The 20011-nt window shown below is 35.6% G+C and overlaps 2 protein-coding genes across 4 annotated transcripts in view; one reads left to right on the top strand and one right to left on the bottom strand.

The window, feature by feature from the left end:
- The window catches only part of THOC1 (THO complex subunit 1), a 55166-nt gene extending 48337 nt beyond the window's left edge, over positions 1 to 6829 (top strand). For both annotated transcript variants that reach the window (XM_008537993.2, XM_070629736.1), the window contains 4 exons: positions 2065 to 2148; positions 4915 to 5062; positions 5844 to 5919; positions 6422 to 6829. In XM_008537993.2, coding sequence (XP_008536215.1) covers positions 2065 to 2148; positions 4915 to 5062; positions 5844 to 5919; positions 6422 to 6717 — 604 coding nt within the window. In that variant the 3' untranslated portion in view covers positions 6718 to 6829. The remainder of the gene's footprint in view (positions 1 to 2064; positions 2149 to 4914; positions 5063 to 5843; positions 5920 to 6421) is intronic.
- Positions 6714 to 20011, bottom strand: part of USP14 (ubiquitin specific peptidase 14) — a 35659-nt gene continuing 22361 nt past the window's right edge. For both annotated transcript variants that reach the window (XM_008537995.2, XM_008537994.2), the window contains exons 9-16: positions 19816 to 19901; positions 18994 to 19108; positions 16281 to 16346; positions 16034 to 16126; positions 14745 to 14873; positions 10967 to 11027; positions 10497 to 10604; positions 6714 to 9841 (exon numbers count right to left, since the gene is read on the bottom strand). In XM_008537995.2, coding sequence (XP_008536217.2) covers positions 9690 to 9841; positions 10497 to 10604; positions 10967 to 11027; positions 14745 to 14873; positions 16034 to 16126; positions 16281 to 16346; positions 18994 to 19108; positions 19816 to 19901 — 810 coding nt within the window. In that variant the 3' untranslated portion in view covers positions 6714 to 9689. The remainder of the gene's footprint in view (positions 9842 to 10496; positions 10605 to 10966; positions 11028 to 14744; positions 14874 to 16033; positions 16127 to 16280; positions 16347 to 18993; positions 19109 to 19815; positions 19902 to 20011) is intronic.

Here is a 20011-nt window from a genome sequence, read left to right as displayed (position 1 = left end):
TGGCACTGCTCATCAAACCACGCTGAGGCAGCGTCCCACATGCCACAACTAGAACGACCCACAACGAAGAATATACAACTATGTACCGGGGGGCTTTGGGGAGAAAAAGGAAATAAATAAAATCTTTTAAAAAAAAAAGCAAAAAAAAAAACCAAAAAACCACAGGGGCCGGCCCAATGGCGCAGCAGTTCAGTGTGCACGTTCTGCTTCTCGGTGGCCCGGGGTTCACCAGTTTGGATCCTGAGTGCGGACATGGCACCGAGTGGCACGCCATGCTGTGGTAGGTGTCCCACGTATAAAGTAGAGGAAGATGGGCACGGATGTGCGCTCAGTGCCAGTCTTCCTCAGCAAAAAGAGGATTGGCAGTACTTAGCTCAGGGCTAATCTTCCTCAAAAAAGAAAAACCCACAGCAGGCAGTTTCACAGCCAAGAAATTTAGTAATTTAGAAATACCAAGATTTTGTAAGAATTGGGGATAAAAATAATTTGCCAGTGCTGCTAGTTAGAGCCTAGAATTGGTCCTGCCACTTTGGAAGGCAATTTGGCAGTAACTGGGTAGAGATGTGCACATTATAAGTCCTAGCATTTCCGTTCCTGGGTATACTGATTCTAAAGTAGTTCTTTTAAAACTCAGTTGAGAATGGTGGTTTGTGAAGTGAATTTAGTAATTGCAGCCAGCATTCTTTTTTTTTTTTTAGTGAAATATACTTTTGTGAAACATTAGCTTTACTTATGTCATACACATACTTGCATATATGTAAGTGTATTGCGTTGCAATATAAAGTGAATTTCCTACTGTGGGTTGCAGTGGAAGTTTGAAGGCAGTAGTGTCTAAAGAAACACTAGTTCATCTGCACAAGGAGACAGGTACAAGAGTTTGTTTAGCATTGTCATAGCAAAAATTGGGAAAACCACCTTTTATCAAGAGAATGGATAACGTGTAGCATGTTCTTGGAATGGACTACTCTTATGTTAGCACACTAGAATAAGGATGAGGACTACTGTATCATCAGAGGCCTACTTTGGAAAAATTCGGGTTGTAGAAGAGTACAAGCAGGATAGAGTTTGAAAAAGTTCAAAACAATAATGTATTTAATTAAAAAAAAAAAAACAGGAATGATAAATGCCAAATTCTGAACAGAGGCTACCTCTGGGGAGAGGGGAGAACGGGATTAAGGAGAGGTGCAGGGGCACTCTCAGTTGTATTTGTAGTCTTTGGAAACGCCTGGGATGTTCATTACATTAGTCCTGATTGCTTGCAATATATAGTCATTTTAAAACTAGCAAACGGTTCCACACATTTGTGAATGATAGTCTGGTTGGGATTTTAGTGTGAGCCCTGTTTTGTCTAGTGTGATAGATAGAAGAAAAGAGTGGTGCTAAACTCAAGAAACTTACAGGCAGGCCTGTAATGTTTACTGATTAGAGCATGTTATTGTAATGAAAGTCATAAGATTTGATGCTTGATTTTTCTTTAGAGAGCCCATTTTTCTCATTTTAGTCAAAGATGTCTTCAGATCCTTGGATCTTAATTATTTGCTTGACTGTATCAAAATTTTATTTCTAAAAACAAATTCAAGACAGATGCAACTAAAAACCTGCTGTGCTACCATGGAACAATCTAAAATAAGCTCAAAGTTAAACTCTTGAAATTCAGTATGGTCTGGTTATTAGTTTTGGTTTAATTCTGGTTTAAAGAAAAAAAAATCTATGGATCTGGACATGATGTGAAAATTTCCTGCTTGCTGATGAAATTCTATGCTATGAAACCTCTGGCTGCCCTCTGACCAGTAACAATCATCACACATTACAGTGTAATAGTACAGTGCATGTTACATTACATAAAGTATAATATATAATATGGTGTAGTACCATACTTCCCCCTCTTTATTGCCCCCTTTGAGAAGTTTAGTTTTGAGCCATTTACCTACTTAAAAATCTGAGTTCCTAAGTAATCTAACTGTAACTCAAGTGTGGGTAACAGAATCTTTTACTGCTACAATTTTATGAGTATTTATTATTAAGACCATGCATGAGCCTCATTAGTTATTTTTTACTGCCCAGGGAATACATGCCAACTTTAGAGGAATTCTTTGAAGAAGCCATTGAACAGGCAGACCCTGAAAACATGGTTGAAAATGAATATAAGTAAGTAATGTTTCTCATGAGCTAATTTTCTCCAGTATTTTTCTTAGGAATTGTATGTATACTAGAATGCTTATTAAGGGAGACAGTACATAGTACTTTTCCTCCTAGGTGAGTTTATATACCAAGTTCACATTACTACACATCCTGATTTCAGTGACCATTCCCATTGACTAACAAGCAAGACTTAGAATCATACTTGTTTCAAAAAATAAGAAAAATCCCCCTTGAGCCCACATCTCCCTCCAGGTATCACCTCTTTTCTCTGTTCCCCATAAAATCACAGTATCTCCCAACAGTCCTTAATTACTGCCTTCATTTCCTCACCTCCCATTATCTCATCAGCCCATTCCTGCTGGGCTGTCTCCCCATCACTCCACTTTTCAGCAGCATTCGCCATTTGATCTCTCCCTCCTTAGATAACGTTTTCTTCTCACTATACTCTCCTGTTTTTCCTTTTGCCTCACTGTGTTTCAGTCTCCATTGCTGGCTCCCCATCCTTTGCGTGACTCAAATTTTGGAGTAACCTCAGGACTCAGTCTTAGCTGCTGCTTCATCTAAATCTTCTAGGTGACCCCACACAGCCCCATGGTTTTCAATAGGCATCATGGTGTAGTGATTTGAGGGTCCAATCCTGGGATTCTTTACCACTTACTGGCTAGGCTACTAGAGCTAATTTAACCCCTCTCTGCTTGTTTCCTCATCTGTTAAATAGTAAAGGTACCCATTTCACAGGGTTATTCTGAGGATTAAGATGGTTCACTTTGAACATGCATTGCATGTAATTAGCACTCAGTGAAAACAGTGCTGTGACTAGAATTACGAGTTACAGTTTCTGTGACCTCTTAACTTGGGACTTTCTGGTCAGTCTCCATGTCTCAGCCAATGCTCTTTAAATTCACAAGTCAGATCTTCTGCTTGAAATCTTCCAGTGACTGCCTATTAAAATTAGGAGGAAACCCAAACTCCTTACTGGGGCCTAAAAGACCTCCCTGATCTGCCTCATACCTACCTCTCCAACCATGTCTTGTCTTTGGCTCATTTTCTTTCCACTCTAACCATACCAGCCCTGTTTCTGTTCTTCAACACGAAGGTTTTTCCACTTCAGGACCTTTGCTCTTGCTATTGGGTTTGCTTGACACTGCCCCCAATGTGTTCCCGTGGCTTGCTCTCTCACTTCAGCTCTCATCTCGGATGTTGCCTCAGAGCAGTTTTCCCTGACCAGGCAGCTCTTCCTCTCTCCCCCTGTACTGCAGTCCTGTTGTATTTCACAGCATGTATCGCCATCTGAAATTCTCATTCCTCGTGTTTTTCTCTTCCTTACCACTCTCTGAAATGGTCTTAGATCTTGTGTTTATCAATAATGATGCTTGCCAACACATTCCACATTTACTGTGTCAGATACTTCCTACCTCTAAGGTAGAAACTGTTCTTATCTCCATTTTACAGTTAAGGAAATTGAGGCAGAGGATAAATAATTCACTTTACTTCTCAGCTAGTAAATGGCGAGCCAGGAAACAAACTGTGGCGTCAGGGGCCCTGCTCTTAACTACATTGTAGTGCCTCAGGTGTTCAGGGTGCACTCACGGTCTCCAGGACACGACGCCTGAGTGCCCAGCTCGGCAAGTGTTTGTCAAATAAATGGTTGATTTATCATGGTTAGATAAGACAAGGTGGATTCATTCTTAAAAGTAACAGTTCTCTAAAATTGCTTTAAGAACTTGAATGGTGTGGATCTCTGGAGAATAAGGAAGTTTTTATGTACAATTGACAGGGAATTCTAAAAATGCTTAAAAGATTCAAAGTGTTTAAAGAGAAATGTGTCAGAGAGGAAGACTCGTAACTGTTTAGCAAAGCCTCATAGCATAATGTTAACTTAGTAAGAATCTCCACTGTCTAGGGGTCATTTCACCTGTACCAGCACTGCTCAAAGGTAATGAGGCTCATTTATAAGACATGACTAAGTAAATCAGGTTCCTACTCTGAGAACTTGGCATGGACTTCCAAATGACTTGCAAAAACTCATAAATGAAATAAATGTGTGTTCTGGATTCTTCTGCAGCTTGCCATTTTCCAGAACATCAGCTTTAGAATTTCTCTGAGGTTTCCGTTTCTCACCTTACTGTGTACCGCCTGTTATTGCTGTGCTTCCTTAAGGAACAGTTCATGAATTCTGTTCTGGGCACTGCTTACCGTGTTGGCTACTGGATGTTTCCCTTTTAGTTTTGGAGCCATTTTCATTCATCGAGGTTGGTATCGAGCAAATTAAAGTTTAGGTGTTACATAAACCGAAAACCAAATATTGATTGAATTAACATGATTGAAACTCAGGGTTGCATTTATAAAATATTATGAAACACACCTGCAGGTGACATTGCCAGCATGGGTATTAACTTACTAGACATAGTGAATCTATTATAAAGGGTTTTTTCCCTAAATAACTAAGTGGATGATTTCTGTCCTGAATATACAGCATCTAGGCAGTACTAGACACATTCTAATGGACTTTTTAAAAGTTAAGTAAAATGTATGTAAACTTGTAAAATGTGTTTCCTGCCTATGAATCTGCCTCTTCAGATTCTGTTGGTTTCTTATTATTTATAAGTGAACTATATACTGAGAGGTTCTTTAGGACTAGGATCAGAATGAAAAGAATGGTGCCTTCAGCTACTTACCTTAGAGTAAAGAATTTCACAGTGAATTACATTAACTAGAATAGAATATAGAAATAAAGACTATAAATTACAAGACTGACCTCTTTTTTTATAGGGCTGTGAACAATTCAAATTATGGCTGGAGAGCCCTGAGACTGTTAGCACGGAGAAGCCCTCATTTCTTCCAGCCAACCAACCAGCAATTTAAAAGTTTGCCAGAATATCTCGAAAACATGGTAATAAAGCTAGCCAAGGAATTACCAGTAAGTAATATAAATCAAATTTTTCATATCCCTTAGTTGACATTGTCTTCTTTAAAACTGCTATCACTGTTTGAACAAAGAGCTGAATTTAGTTTATCACGTGAAAAAAAGTAATGCTCCACAGACCTCCATGTTTTAGAATGAGGAAAAAATGCATCTGAGTATACATTTATAGGAAGTACATAAGTTCATAAAGTAACTTTAATAATTTCTTATACAGCATACAATTTAATATAAGTCCACAATACTTTCGATAAACTATTATCATTTTTCCTGTTTGCCAATGCATTATATCGTCTTTTATCAAAAACAGGGTCTAAGGGGTAACAGTAGGCAACTTGGCCTATCTTTCTACTGTTCTCTTTTCTAGTACAACTTTCTCATTATATTACTACAATGTGATAATAACTATACTGTGTGCATAAAATTACTCAGAATTTTTTAAAGACACAGTTGTGCTCCCCCAGTCTTGCCTAGACCATTGTTACTCTATGCTAGGTATTTGCCAATCACCTTGCCATACTTTTTACTGGCTCCCTTCTTCTCAGGTCCGGGGCAAGGGGAGTCTTTCCAACTCAGGTCTTCCCCGTCCATTCCTTCTCCAGGTTAACAATGTCACATTTTTGATCCAGACCTGACATTCACATGACCACTCTCAGGGGTAAAGTTCTGGGCCCTGTTCTTGGACTCTCACAACCACTCTTATCTAAACAAAAAGTAGCTCCAGTTATCTTAGTTTAGAAGTTGGCATTCTTTTAAACCTTCCTCTTATTCATTTTAGCCTCCTTCTGAAGAAATTAAAACAGGTGAGGATGAAGATGAGGAAGATAATGATGCTTTACTGAAGGAAAACGAAAGTAAGAATTGAATTTTCTTGGCTATTTTACAAAATTGGAAAAGATGGGGGTTCTTGGTTGAGAGGTACGTTATTTGATCTACTTCTCAACTTCTACCGTTTATCTCAGCTCTGTTTCTTATAGTGAGGAATTCAAAACATTGCTTGACAATAACTTTTGAAATATTACATTTTATACAATAAAATTTGGAAGCATTAGGAAGGAAAGTACTTATATTTGAAGGGGACTCATACCTCTGTTAATTCTTGGGGAGGGAGTTGAGGGGAGCAGCTGGTTTCAGGGGAAGCCTTCATAATTATAATGGAGGCAACAGCTTTAGCTTTGATTATTGATTTCCTAATGATCATGATTGTAAGAACAGTATTCAACCCATGAAAAATATAAAAAAGGAATTGTTCTACTTTAATATCTCAGTGGCCCCATATCTTCCCAGTTGTTGTATACCTTGAATTGTACATGTCCTGGTACTTGGTACATAAGTGACATTTCCTGTGTTTTCTAGGTCCTGATGTTCGGCAAGACAAACCTGTAACAGGTGAACAAATAGAAGTATTTGCCAACAAACTGGGTGAACAATGGAAGATTCTGGCTCCCTACTTGGAAATGAAAGACTCAGAAATCAGACAGATTGAGTGTGACAGCGAAGACATGAAGATGAGAGCTAAGCAGCTACTGGTTGCCTGGCAAGATCAAGAGGGAGTACATGCAACACCCGAGAATCTGATTAATGCACTGAATAAGTCTGGATTAAGTGACCTTGCAGAAAGTCTAACTAATGACAATGAGACAAATAGTTAGCTTCTTTTTTTTTTTTTATTAAAACTGTGATGATAAGATTTTGTTACCAAGCAGCATTTGATAAGAGGTCCACTGGTTTTGGTAAACAATAAACATTTTTATAACAATTGTACAGTTGGCTGGTGCTCCAATAACAACAGAATGCATATTGGCTCTTGATAACTGACCTCAGGGTTTGGAGGGAGGAGGGAGTAGGTTGGGAGAATGGCCTAAATAAAGTGACCTGAAGGTCACATAATATATTTTTGTTAAATAAATTAAATGTATTTATAATGAAGTCAAGAAGCAATATTCAGGAGCATGATATTTCCTAAGGTACACCACGCCAAATTAGTTTCCTACATGCTGTTAGTACTTTTAACTTGCTATTCGGAAAATCCCAGAATGGGACTTTCTGAAACCATATGAGTGCTCTAGTCTCACTTATTTATACTTTAAAAGCAGAGGATCAGCAAACAGTGGTCCGATCACCACCTGTTTTTGTAAGTACAATTTTATCAGCACACAGCCATGCTGATTCTCTTAAGTATTGTCTATGGCTCCTTTCATGCTACAACAGCAAAGTTAAGTAGCATAAAGCAAAGAGACTTTATGGGCTGCAAAGGTTAAAATACTTACTATCTGGCCCATTACAGAAAAAGGTTTGCTGAGCCCCAACTTTAAAAGAAATGGGACCTAGTTCTTCTAGCCTTACAAAAATTATTCAACCTCTCAAGTCGTTAAAATAGGGATGCATACCACAGGGATTGTTGTGAAGGTCAAATGAGATGTATGTGAAAGCACCCTATAAACAGCAAAGCACTATGTAGTAATGGCTGGAGACAGTATCCTCTGTCTTTTTCTCTTCCCACATAAGCATTACCCTTTAGGGCTCTAAAATTAGGCTGCCATTGTTTTGAATCCTGAAGAAGGGCTACTAGTTGCATGTCACGCTATAAATGTTCTTGCTTGGGCTTAACTTCACCAGCTGGTCCAACAGTGATACAGCTCAGCTCTAATACAGAAAGGGCCTCAGTGCTAGTGGCACAGCATGTAAGGCACACTCAGGAATCAAGTCGTCTTCTTGCCTACTTGCCCTTCTCAGACCTTATATGCAAGGTTAAATTCTAAAATAGCCTTATTAGTTTAAAACAACACTGGTATAAGTCCAATTTCTTATACTTAAAAAATCTTTGGAATAATGCTTTTTTGGATCAAGGTTTTTTTTATAATGACAAAGAATTACAATTTTAATTCTAATTACATACAAGGTTTACATACTTTGTTCTAAACCTACCTCACCTGATCCAGTATTTACAGCATCCTACAAATCAGAAAATCTGAATTCTGATTACTAAATTTATGTCCTCAGAATTGTTCAGACCAAATAAGACAGTGAATAAAAAAAAAACTCTGCAAACTTACAAGCATCATACGAATATATAAAAAAGAATCATTACAATTCTTATGGTCTCATCCTTCCCCAAGGCAAAGGGAGTACTGATTGCCAATAATTAAAGTTTAGCTGAAGAGGATATTAACAAATAAATTTCCCTGAAATGCTTGTTTTATCCGCTATCGTTCTCAGATTATATCACATTGTTCAAACTTGAGGAAAATGGCCATTATTCTCTAGGAATCCAATAGTTATCAGTGCTATGCTCTGAAGAGCATTAAAACAGCATAAGCAAAGACATGAGATTTCATGATAATCCCCAAACCTATATCATAAATATCTAACTCAAAAATCAGAGACAAATTAGCTAACATTCTATCCTTTCTCTAACAAGCCTCCTGAAACAAAGATAAGGAACTGACGAATTAGAATGTGTTAAAATGTAAGCAACCCACCATATTAAAATACCTCATATTCTGGGTATTTCTACCATCACTTTTAAAAATCACTGATATTAAATTCTGAGATAGATATTAAGACTTTTGGAACTGACAGGAGAGTAAAACAAACACCAAGGGAGAGAAGGAACAGATCTGACTGATAACATTGTTGGATTCAGCATCCAAAGAACTCAATTACTTTTACAATTCTGTGTTTCTTTTTAAACAATATAATGCTAGCAGGCAAAGAAGATAACATTTTTAAATGGATGCTTAACAGCAGAGTAAAACTATCTGCAGAAACTGTATAATATTAAAAACATCTGAACTTCAGCCAAGCTCCAACCCTCAACAGACAAAAGACTTGAGGTCAAAAGCTGTTAATCCCTTTTGTTGTTTTTTTTTTTTATTAAATATCCTCATTTTCTAAAAATTAGCAACCAGAGCTTGTCAACATTTTTTTTTAAAGTTGATTACTACAAAACCATTGCCAGGTTAAATGTACAAACAATAGTACATCAGAGACACAGTAATAAATGTATAATCAAATGTACTATTATTGATCACAATTTATTTTAAAGTCATGAAAGCCAGCAACAGTCAGGCTGGACAAACACTTGATTGTACCCATGTTTCCATGGGATGTGGACAGCAGCACAGAGTTACAAAATGAGAGCAACACTTACTTCCTTTCCACCTTCCTGGCAAAATTTTTGTTAGATAAGGCAAAGGATAGGCAGCTACTGAATTACCGGTAGTTTGAACCATGCAAGAACAACAACAAATAATAGAGAAATAGGTGTGCAATAAACATCTGATTGCTGAATCTTGGGCTGAAAAAGGGAGAAAAGTTATCATCACAAAAGGTAATGGTTGAAAGGCATTTCAACTCAGAATTTTTAAAAATTAATACAAGAAATAAGCTTTTTAAAAATGTCTTCCTGCTACCTTTATACAGGGTAACACAGTCCAAAGGCAATTTTTTCTTTTCTGTAATTTTTTAGGTTGATACAGAGTGGTCTGCTTTTGCCCTCTTGTTCCACATGAGAGGAAACACACAAAACCACCTAAATATCTTCCTCTATAGCTGTGGATTATAGAAGTGATCAACAAATAACATTTATTTCACACCTAAGCATAAATAGCTAAAATGAAGATTACTGTTCACTTTCCTCTTCCATTATTTCAACTCTGCGAGGCCCATAGAGTAGAACATAAGCTATATGCCAGTCTCCACCACCAGAAAGCCGCAAGATATCCTCTGGTGTCACAATGCTGACCTTATCGTCGTCAAACTTAATCCATTCATCTGAAGAACGAGAAAGGAAAATGAAATTAATAACCATATGCAATTTTTCAGAGTTCCATTTCAAAAAAGGTACTGCATAATTTTAGGCATGGCAATATTTTATCTGTCACACCAACAGTTCTCAAATTGTGGTCCAGAGACTACTAAGGTTCAAGACCATTTCAGGGGTTCCATGAAGGTCACAGCTATTTTCATATCAGTAGTAAAGCATTATCTGCCTTTTCCCCCTCATTCTCTCAAGTGTGCTTTGGAATTTTTCAGAGGCTACACAATGTGATAAAGCAACAGGCTGAATGCAGAAACAGGAGAATTCAGCTGTCTCCTGTTACACCATACAAAGACTAAAAATGTAAATACCATTTCTTGCTAATTTTTTTTGTTTTGGAAAATGTTTTTATTTTTAAAATGTTATTTATGTTAATATGTAATGGGTTTATTCCTATCAGTTTAAAATGAATTTATTTCTCAGCTTTGTTGTTCTTTTGTTGTTGTTCTTTGTTGTTCTTTAAATAATTTCCATTACAAATATTAAGAGAGACAATCCTCATAAATAAAAGGTTTTTGGGGTTCACAATAATTAAGAATGTAAGGGGGTTCTGAGACCAGAATGTCTGAGAACTACTGTGCTATAAAATATACAGTAAACAAACTTTACCTTGTTTCCTCTTCACCCATGATACATAATGACCTGAAGAGCTAGACCTTCCCTGATGCGTTAGCACTGCTTGTAAGTCATAGTATCCACAATTATTGGAGCCAATGTCTATAGAAAGACATAAATCTAGTTATATTAGACAATGTACAGACATTTGCTTGCTCAAGCTAGGTAACAAGCAAGAACAACTCTGAAGTTTAGCCTAGAGAAGTGCTATTCTATTATTAGAATCCAGTAAGATACTACCGTCCAATCAAAGTTAAGGCTTCAAGAAAGAAGTTTTAAGAAGGATGATAACATTCACAGAACTACACGCTAAAAAGTGATTTTTACTGTATGTCATATTAAGTTAATTATACTTCAAGAAACACAACTTTTTTTTAAGCGTGATATCTGAACAAACATGGAAAGACAGCAATTTTACCTTTAAAAAAAAACAATAACTCAATTGAAATGAAGATTTCACTTACCATCAGCAAAAGAAAACGGTTCATACTTAACTTCTTTCTGGGGACTACTCTTTTTGTCGCTCTGAGGGCAAAACATATTTAACTTTAAATCATGGTATTGGAATAAAATTTGTATGCTCAATCTGCATTCATTTCCACAATTATTTACTGTCTACAGTGCAAAGCACCAAGACAAAATATGGTCTATCTTATAATTTAATAAAATGATATAGCTACAAATTAACATAAAACTGTAAACCCAAAGGTGCTACCCTTTAATAATATACAAAGTATATAGTAACAGACCCTCTGATTGTAAGAACCAATTTTAAATCACTAAAGCTAGAGTATACCAGCAAATATAGCAGTATAGATGAATAATGCTCTAGGGTAGAAAAGGAAAACCCAATTCTATAATTTTACCAAAGTACTATCAAAACACATAGGTGAAAAAAAAAGATGCCTCAAAAAAATTAAAAAAAAGGGAAGGCGAATTAGTACAATTACTATTAAATCTACTAAGCCATGGCCACCTGCCATTTCAGCCCAAATGAACCGAAGTCTTTAATTCAGTAAATATTTACCTATATTAAAACAAGCGTGATTTAATACTTTAGACAAGGATTTTTAGGGAGAACTCCCTGCCTCAACCAATTTCAGTGTGTAATACAAAAAAATTAAGCAACTTATCTAGGCACGTGGGGACAAAGTTCTTGAAAACTATAATGGCACTGAAGACAATGCAAGCAGTTTAAAGATAGCTGGAGTGACAAGATGACAAAGGATGCTACAACAAAAAATAGCAACTAGGTCAACCAATCATTTTTATATATATAGTGTAATACCTAGAGCAACCACAAAAACAAGCTATCCAAAGAAATACATTTGAAAACAATACAGATAAATCAAATAAGAATTCTGAAAAATGTTCAAGTAACCTACAATAAGACAAAAAAGAGAAATGAAAAACAGAACAAACAGCAAAATCTAAGATACACTTAAACACTAATGTATCAGTAATTACATTGAGTGTAAACAGTCTAAATATACCAATAAAGAGACAGAGATTAACAGAGTAAATTTAAAAATATGACCCATTTCTTACATGCTGTCTATAAGAAACTGTCTCCAAACATAACAATACGGGCAAATTTAAAGTAAAAGGATGGAGAAAGATATCATGCAAACATTAACAGAAAAAGCATGTTAATAAATAAGATTAATAAAGCTGACATTAATATCAAAGTAGACTTCAGATCAAAGAAAATTAACAGGAACAAAGGACAATGCATAATAATAAATAATTTTTTTATTCTTTATTTTAAGAATAAAATACTTAGGAATAAATTTAACCTAAGAAGTATAAGACCTGCACACTAAAAACTATAAATTAAAGAAAACAAAGACATATTAAGTTCATAGATTGCAAGACTTAATACTATTATAATGGCAATACTCCCCACACTGATCCACAGATTCAATGCAAGCCTATCAAAATTCCAATTGCTTTTTCTTGAAAAAATAGACAAGGTGATCCCAAAATAAATATGGAAATACAAGAAGAGCCAAAACAATCTTGAAAAGAACAACAAAGCTGGAAGGCTCATTATTTTCCTACAATCCTTACTACAAAACACAGTAATCAAGACTGTACTGGCATTAAGGGCAGACATATAGACCAATGGAATAAATCTCAAAGTCCGGAAATATTCTTACACATCTATGGTCAACTGATTCTCTCCAAGGGTGCCAAGACCATTCAACGAATAGGCAAATAACAGTGTTCTCAACAAATGGTGCCGGGATAACTGGATGTTCACATTCAGTAGAATGAATTTGGACCAGTACCTCATCCCCCATACAAAAATTAACCCAAAAGGGATCAAAAACCTAAATGAAACAGCTAAAACTATAAAACTCTTAGAAGAAAACATAGGCATAAATCTTCATGACCTGTGACTAGACAACGGTTTCTTAGATACGACAACAAAAGGAAGAACCACCAAAGAAAAAAAAAATTGGACTGCATCAAAATTTAAAACTTTCCCTCTGCAAAAGACCCTGTTAAGAGGATGAAAACACAAAAGCACAGACTGGAAGAAAATATTTGGAAACCATATATCTGACAAAGGAGTAGCATCTAGAAGGTAAAGACCTCTCAAAATTCAAGAGTAAAGAAACAAACAGCACAATTAGAAACTGGGTAGAAGACATAAAGAGATATTTCACCAAAGAGGATACAGAGATGGCAAATAAACACATGAAGACATGTTCAACATCATTAGGGAAACACAAATTAAAAACATGAGCTATAACTGCAGACCTATCCAAATGGCTAAAATAAAAAATAGTGACACCACTAAACTCTGGTAAGGATGCAGAGAAAGTAGATTAGTCATAAACTGCTGATGAGAATCTAAAACGGTACAGCCACTATGGAAAACATTTGACAGTTTCTTTAAAAACTAAATATACAACTACCATGCATTACATTACTGGGTATTTATTCCAGAGAAATCAAAATTTATGTTTACTCTAAAACTGGTACATAAATGCTTATAGCAGCCTTATTCAGAATAGACAAAAATGGAAACAATCCAACTATTCTTCAATGGGTAAATGGTTAAGCAAACTGTGATATATCCATACCATGGAATACTATTCAGCAATAAAAAAGGAACTACTATTACATGAAACAACCTGGATTAATCTCCAGAGAATTAGGCAGAGTGAGAAAAGTCAATCTCAAGTTACATACTGTATGATTCCATTTATATAACTTTTTTAAAATGACAAAATTATAGAAATGGAAAACAGGTTAGTGGTTGCTAGGAATTATGGAGGCGGTAGGGGCAAAAGGAAAGTGGGTTTGGCTACAAAGGAACAATATGTGGGATCTCTGTGGTGATGGAAATGTACTATATCTAGACTGCATCAACGTCAATATCCTGGTTGTAATTTTGTATTATAGTTTTTGCAATATGTTACCAAGAGAGGAAAGTAGGTAAAAGGTACTTGGAATCTCATTGCAGTACTTCGTGTAACTGCAAGTGATTCTATAATTATCTCAAAATAAAGTTTAATTTTTTTAATTTTTTACAAATGGCTTTTAACACACACATACACACATACAGACAAAAGGTAACTTGCAGAAGGATTTAATTTTAAAATTTGATACAACATCACGCTGAAAATGTTTCTAGTTACCCAGAAATATCTTTTTCATTCTGAAGAAAAAAAATCCAACATATAATTCTGCTTTACCTTATCTGAACCGAAAATAATACAATTTATTAAAGTTGGTAAGGTTCTAATTTTAGCAGTTACAGGCGCACCTGCAGCACTTATTAAAAGACATAATTTTGTCATCACAGGGGGCATAAATGAACCAATATGCTGTACCACCACTTCCATCTAAAAATGGAGATAACTCCACGCTTTACAAGGAAAATAAAATATGCAGAAAATACTTGTAGGCAAGATTTTGTGTGAAATGCTTTCAGGAGATAAACATAAAAGGAATGTAAGCTGCAGACTACAGGGGAAAAGAAAATATTAAGTTTATTCTCCCATAAAGGACTCATTTACCATAACATAAGAGTTCTTTTACTTATGCTAAAATACACCTAAAACTTTAAAGGCTTGCACCAATATATGTAGGATTTGTATGTCTGCTAAATAAAATACAAGTTTGTCCATTTTTACTAATAGATTAACAATACAAAGTAATTTTTGAACAATAAAGATTAAAATATTAAGATTAAAATATTAAGACTACAAAATCAGCAAAAGAACCTACTGTCTGTGTCTGCTGATTCACTTTTTTATCTTCTAGGTCCTTGAACTTTGATCGAAAAGAGATCATTTTCTCTTGTAGTTCTGGTGTACATAGTTCATACACATCCAACATAAGAGGAAATTTAACATCCTAAATAAACCAAAACGAAAAACAGATGTATAAACAGACTTACAAAGCTAGTTATTTAAAATATCTATCACACGTTTAAAGCAGTGCCTTCATAATTCAAAGTTAAAAATAAAATCTGTAAAAGTCACTTGGAAATCTATACAGTTGAAAATATCATAGTGTTTATTTCAATCTAGTCCTAACTTTAAATTTTTAAAACTTTTATTTTTAACTTTAAATTTTTTAAACTTTTTTCCCATTAAACATTTTAACCCATGAAACTGACCAGAGACGAGTTACCAAAATTTATAGGACAAAAGAAGCATTTCAGAAATATTAGACTAGTTGCTGCGAAAATAATGGGTACCTAAAACCAGCAGTGGAGTCAATGTACAAATGGGGCCTCTTACGACTTTTTTAAATTTGAAACACAATTTCACATAGAAACAATAGTGATATAGTTCAGTAACTAATATTAATATATGTTTAAAGTTAACGCTAGTATATTCTTCAACTACATTTAACTTTCTCATCTAACACTATTTGAAATGTTGACATTTGAAATATTTGAAAATGTACTATGAATTTCTGCTCAAGAGGCTAGAATTATATATACCTCTCCCAAGGATAAGGGACTCTGTTCAACCAAACAGCTAAATCATTAGGCTGGCTCCTACATCAAAAGATTGCAATTTAAGTACTCTTTGGACACCAGTAATTTAACACTCTCCTTTAACCTGGAAGAAAGGAACCACCTAGAACAGAGAGCAATGTGTTATACTGCGCCCTACCCCTCTCCCATCCCCAAACCTCTTGGTTCAGTATCTCTGAAGTTGAGGATCTGGTCTAGAGCAGTGTTTCTGGGGAGTGGAGGGCATCCATCAGAATTATGTGGGAATGTTTTGAAAAATTTAAGAATTCAGGCCCCAGTTAATCAGATGCTGGGGCTGGGGGGAGGGAGGGTGGGAGGAGAAGCCAGGCACATGTATGATTTAAAACAAAAAAGGACAATAGATAATTCCAATACACATTCCTGGTTAAGAACCACTCATCTAATGTTAATAACTTTCCTATGTACAGTATTTCAAAGAAAGTTTATCCCTGAAAGAATAAAGAAACCTATTCTAAGGACTGCCTTCAAAGAATTATAATATTTTATTATACAAAAGTTCATTACTAACCTTAAGAACTTTAGCATTCACAGATTCCTTCTCTTTATAAAAAAATCGAACCATCTGAATAGTTAAATAAGCAGGTAGCCGGCTGATCTTGGACTGCGGAGAGAAAATGGAAAAAATTCCTACTACACGCAATACCACGTTTTTAATTCCTTGGTTTGATAAAAACAAAGACTGGCTAACATTAATTAACTGGAAACTTTTCAGTTTGGAAAATGGAGTTCAATTTCAAAAGGAATGCACAACTTACAGATTTGATGTACAAAGCGTTTCTTTGCAGTGTAGGAGACTGTTTGGTGATTTCTTCCTGAAGTCTCTAAAAAAGAACATAACAGTAGACCAAACATTGTTTTAAACAACTTTTTCTGCAATATGGAATCAAACCTTTAATTCTTTTAAAAATTAGTACTACTTAATAGACAATGTACAGTATGTGGATGGATTCATAACACCAAGAAATAATTTGAATGAAGACAATGTGAGAAGGCTTTTAGATATGGTTCAGTTAGTTCTTCAAAGGCAACAAACAATTTATACTGGTGTGAACTCCTCAGAATGTAAATAATGTTTGAACTTTTTTAATTATGACTCAAATGTTGCTCACATTCTGAGAGATCATACTGTATTTTATAGGTGTAAGAAAACCTTTTATGGCATTCCCCTACTTATGGATTATCAAAAAATTCCTATTAGAGGAAAATTAAGAGAACGTAGGAAACCTTTGTTCTTGTTCTTCATGCTTTATGCATAAAAGCCTTCCAGAACCAACCAATTATTGTTAAATTTGAGAAAAGTCATAACAGAGAAAACCTTTGTTATTCTAACGAACGTGGGAAAGCCTTTAGCCACTACACGTATCCTAACCATCACGTCTGCCTTTCCACTCTTCACAGCCTATGGGATGTGGGACAGGACAGTTACACCCTCTGGGCGCCACTGGGAAGTGGCAGTGACAGCACCTACATTGACAGTGCTGCTGTCAGAGTCACGCGAGTTAGTACATGCAGAAAACTGGGAAAACTGTTTGGCAGATATTCCATGCTCAATAAACATTAGCTAATATTTCTAATATCAAAAAAATCAGCAGTGCTAATGCACTCTGCATTAAGAATATAAACATTTAAGAAATCAGAGTTAAAACAATCTACTGTTAATTATTCTAAGCACGTTACACATGTGTAAAAAATTTCTTAAAGTTTGTTTTTGAAAAATTACTAATCACATTATAAAAGGAATCACCATGGAGCAGCTTTTTTTATTTTTATTTTTTTAATTTTTATTTTTCCTTCTTCTCCTCACAGCCCCCCAGTACACAGTTGTATACTTTAGTTGCGGGTCCTTCTAGTTGTAGCAGGTGGGACATCGCCTCAGCATGGCTTGATGAGCGGTGCTCGGTCGGGGCCCAGGATCCAAACTGGCGAAACCCTGGGCCGCCAAAGCAGAGCACGCAAACTTAACCACTCGGCCACAGGGCCAGCGCTGGAGTAGCTTTTTAACATTTAATCAAGTTTACTCAGTAGCAAAGAGGTAAAGAAATGTGGAGCCAAATTACTCAAGAATAATCTGAACAAATGATGATAAAGCATCTAAAAAATTACCAAGACAATAAATACAACATCTCATGAATACGTGTTTTTCAAGAAAGCACATCTGGTGTGATGTTATTCATCAGGTAAGCTATACATATTATCACCAATCCACTATGATCTGGAAGTTCCAAGTATATTTAGTTCTCCTGGATTTAAAAATTATGAAGAAAATATCATCCTGGAGAGTCTGCCAAAAGACTTCATTCCACACTTTCCAATTAACACTTTTAATTTCATGTTTTGATGCCCTGAAACTTGCACATCATGATTTCTCATGGGACTCTAGGTGGTGAGCTAGGATTTGTATGCTTTTAAAATGAACTTCTCTTAAAAGCCATTATGCTTCACCACAACTCTCCCCTCAGTATCACATGACAAAGAACATCACTATTTATCTATCTGCTTCTTATGTCTACATTTATCAACTTTTCCCCTAACCAATCCTACCCCAAACTGTAGATGGGAGCTCCTTGATGACAAATTATCTTGTTTATCAATGTAATCCCCGCCCCAACTCACTGCCTATCTTTCAAGAGATGTACATATTCCCCAAACCATATCAAATTAATCAGGTAGCAAGCAAAACTGTTATATTTTATCAAACTGCTCACTGAAGTGCATTCTTTAGTATGGCAGTGGAGAAAGAGTACTAACTGAACAGAGCAAGTTCTAGATCTGGCTCTGTCACAAACTATGTCACTTAAATTTATAGGGCCTCAACTGCAATACCAGCGCAATGGCAGAATGACTATATGGCCTGATCTGCACAGTTTATATCTCATAATTATTAAAACACCTTATTATAAAACCCTCAGAGGCCTCCTGTGAGCCTCTGGCCACAACATTTTTGTCAACCAATCAGTATACCACCTTGTTTTAAGTGTGTTTCTGTTTAATGACACCTTACCTAACATATACTGTTGATTCATTAACATTGAACTCAGCCACCACACTATAACTCACCCCTGAACGATGCTTATCCAACAAACGTTATTTTCTTCTTAAGGCATATCACAGCCTTCTTGCGCTTAAACACTAGATGGCACTTCAGCACGAAGCCTGCAGGCCATTTTAAACAGCAAAATCACCAAACGTTTTGCACAAAAATGCAAAAAATGTGGCACTAAAATTACGGCAGAAAGGACACTTGTTTATTGTATCATAGCTGAAACAAGAAGGCAGAGATCACCTTTTTGGACCTCAGGTGGGACAGTGTGAGGAGAGTCAAAATTTTTGCCTATCTGAGCATCTCTACAAATGACCATGAAAGCACCACAAGTACCGATGTTGGGGTTACAAATAAATTTTAGCAAGCAGGTGTATTTGCAAATATGGAATCCGTGAATAACGAGGATCAACTGTAATTATCCTTACCAATTTAAGTCCCGTAAAAAGATACTTGACTTCTTGATTGATGAAACAGCTAAGCTGAAGCTGATTTTCCCTTCCTTTAGTGACTTCTTCTTCTTCAGATTCTGTACATTTCATGCTTTGAGAAATAAGATAAGGAATATGCCAACGGGCATCCAATTTGTTAAATAATCTTGAATATAAACTGCCCTAATACTATTAAAATTAATAGTATCATTCATTAGCATTTAAAACATTTTGGTTTCCCAATAGAGATTCATTTCAACATACTTGAAAATGCTCATTCGCTTACCAACAATACTAAGAAATGAATGTGTGTAAAAGGATAAACTCTAAACAAACAGAAACTGGCATTTATATGGTCACCAATGTATATAGTCTTAAAATGGTCTTCCATAACCCAAAGATACAGAAACAGAAATCTTTTCTAAGTTTCTACCCATGACCTATGAAATAGTACTTCCCTAAATTTATGTTTTATGAAATGGTTCAATCTCACATATACAATTTAGTTGATACACTCCAATTCACACAATTAAAAATTAATTCTCTATGAGATGAATTAATGAGGTAGACTCTGCTAAAGATGCTCTTAGGAAAAAATAATGAATATCTTCTAAATGTACATTTATTTAAAGTACAAGATTTCACCAATGGGTGTATTTTTCCAAATTCCTAATGTCCATGATATTTTTCATGCTTAAGAACCGCTGAAGATTTTTTTTCCTCATACCCTACCCACCACTCCAACCAGTCAGCAATGCTTTTTATACCAATTCACTGCTAATGAGTACGGTCTACACAAATCTTGGCTCATAAGGATACGTAGTTTCAAATTCCACCCCGAAGAACTGATCAATTAAACTTTTCTTTTTAGAAGGTGTCACTGCTGATGCAGATGAAGAATCTGTCTGCAAAAATTAAAATGAAATAAAAATTCCAATTTTACTTTATATAGATATTAATGTCTATCTCCTCCCACACAATCCAGTTTAGTAATATATTTAAGCTTTTTAAAATG

This window comes from Equus przewalskii, chromosome 7, assembly GCF_037783145.1.
Source record: "Equus przewalskii isolate Varuska chromosome 7, EquPr2, whole genome shotgun sequence".
Lineage (NCBI taxonomy): Eukaryota > Metazoa > Chordata > Mammalia > Perissodactyla > Equidae > Equus > Equus przewalskii.
This window is presented reverse-complemented; position numbering and strand designations above follow the sequence as displayed.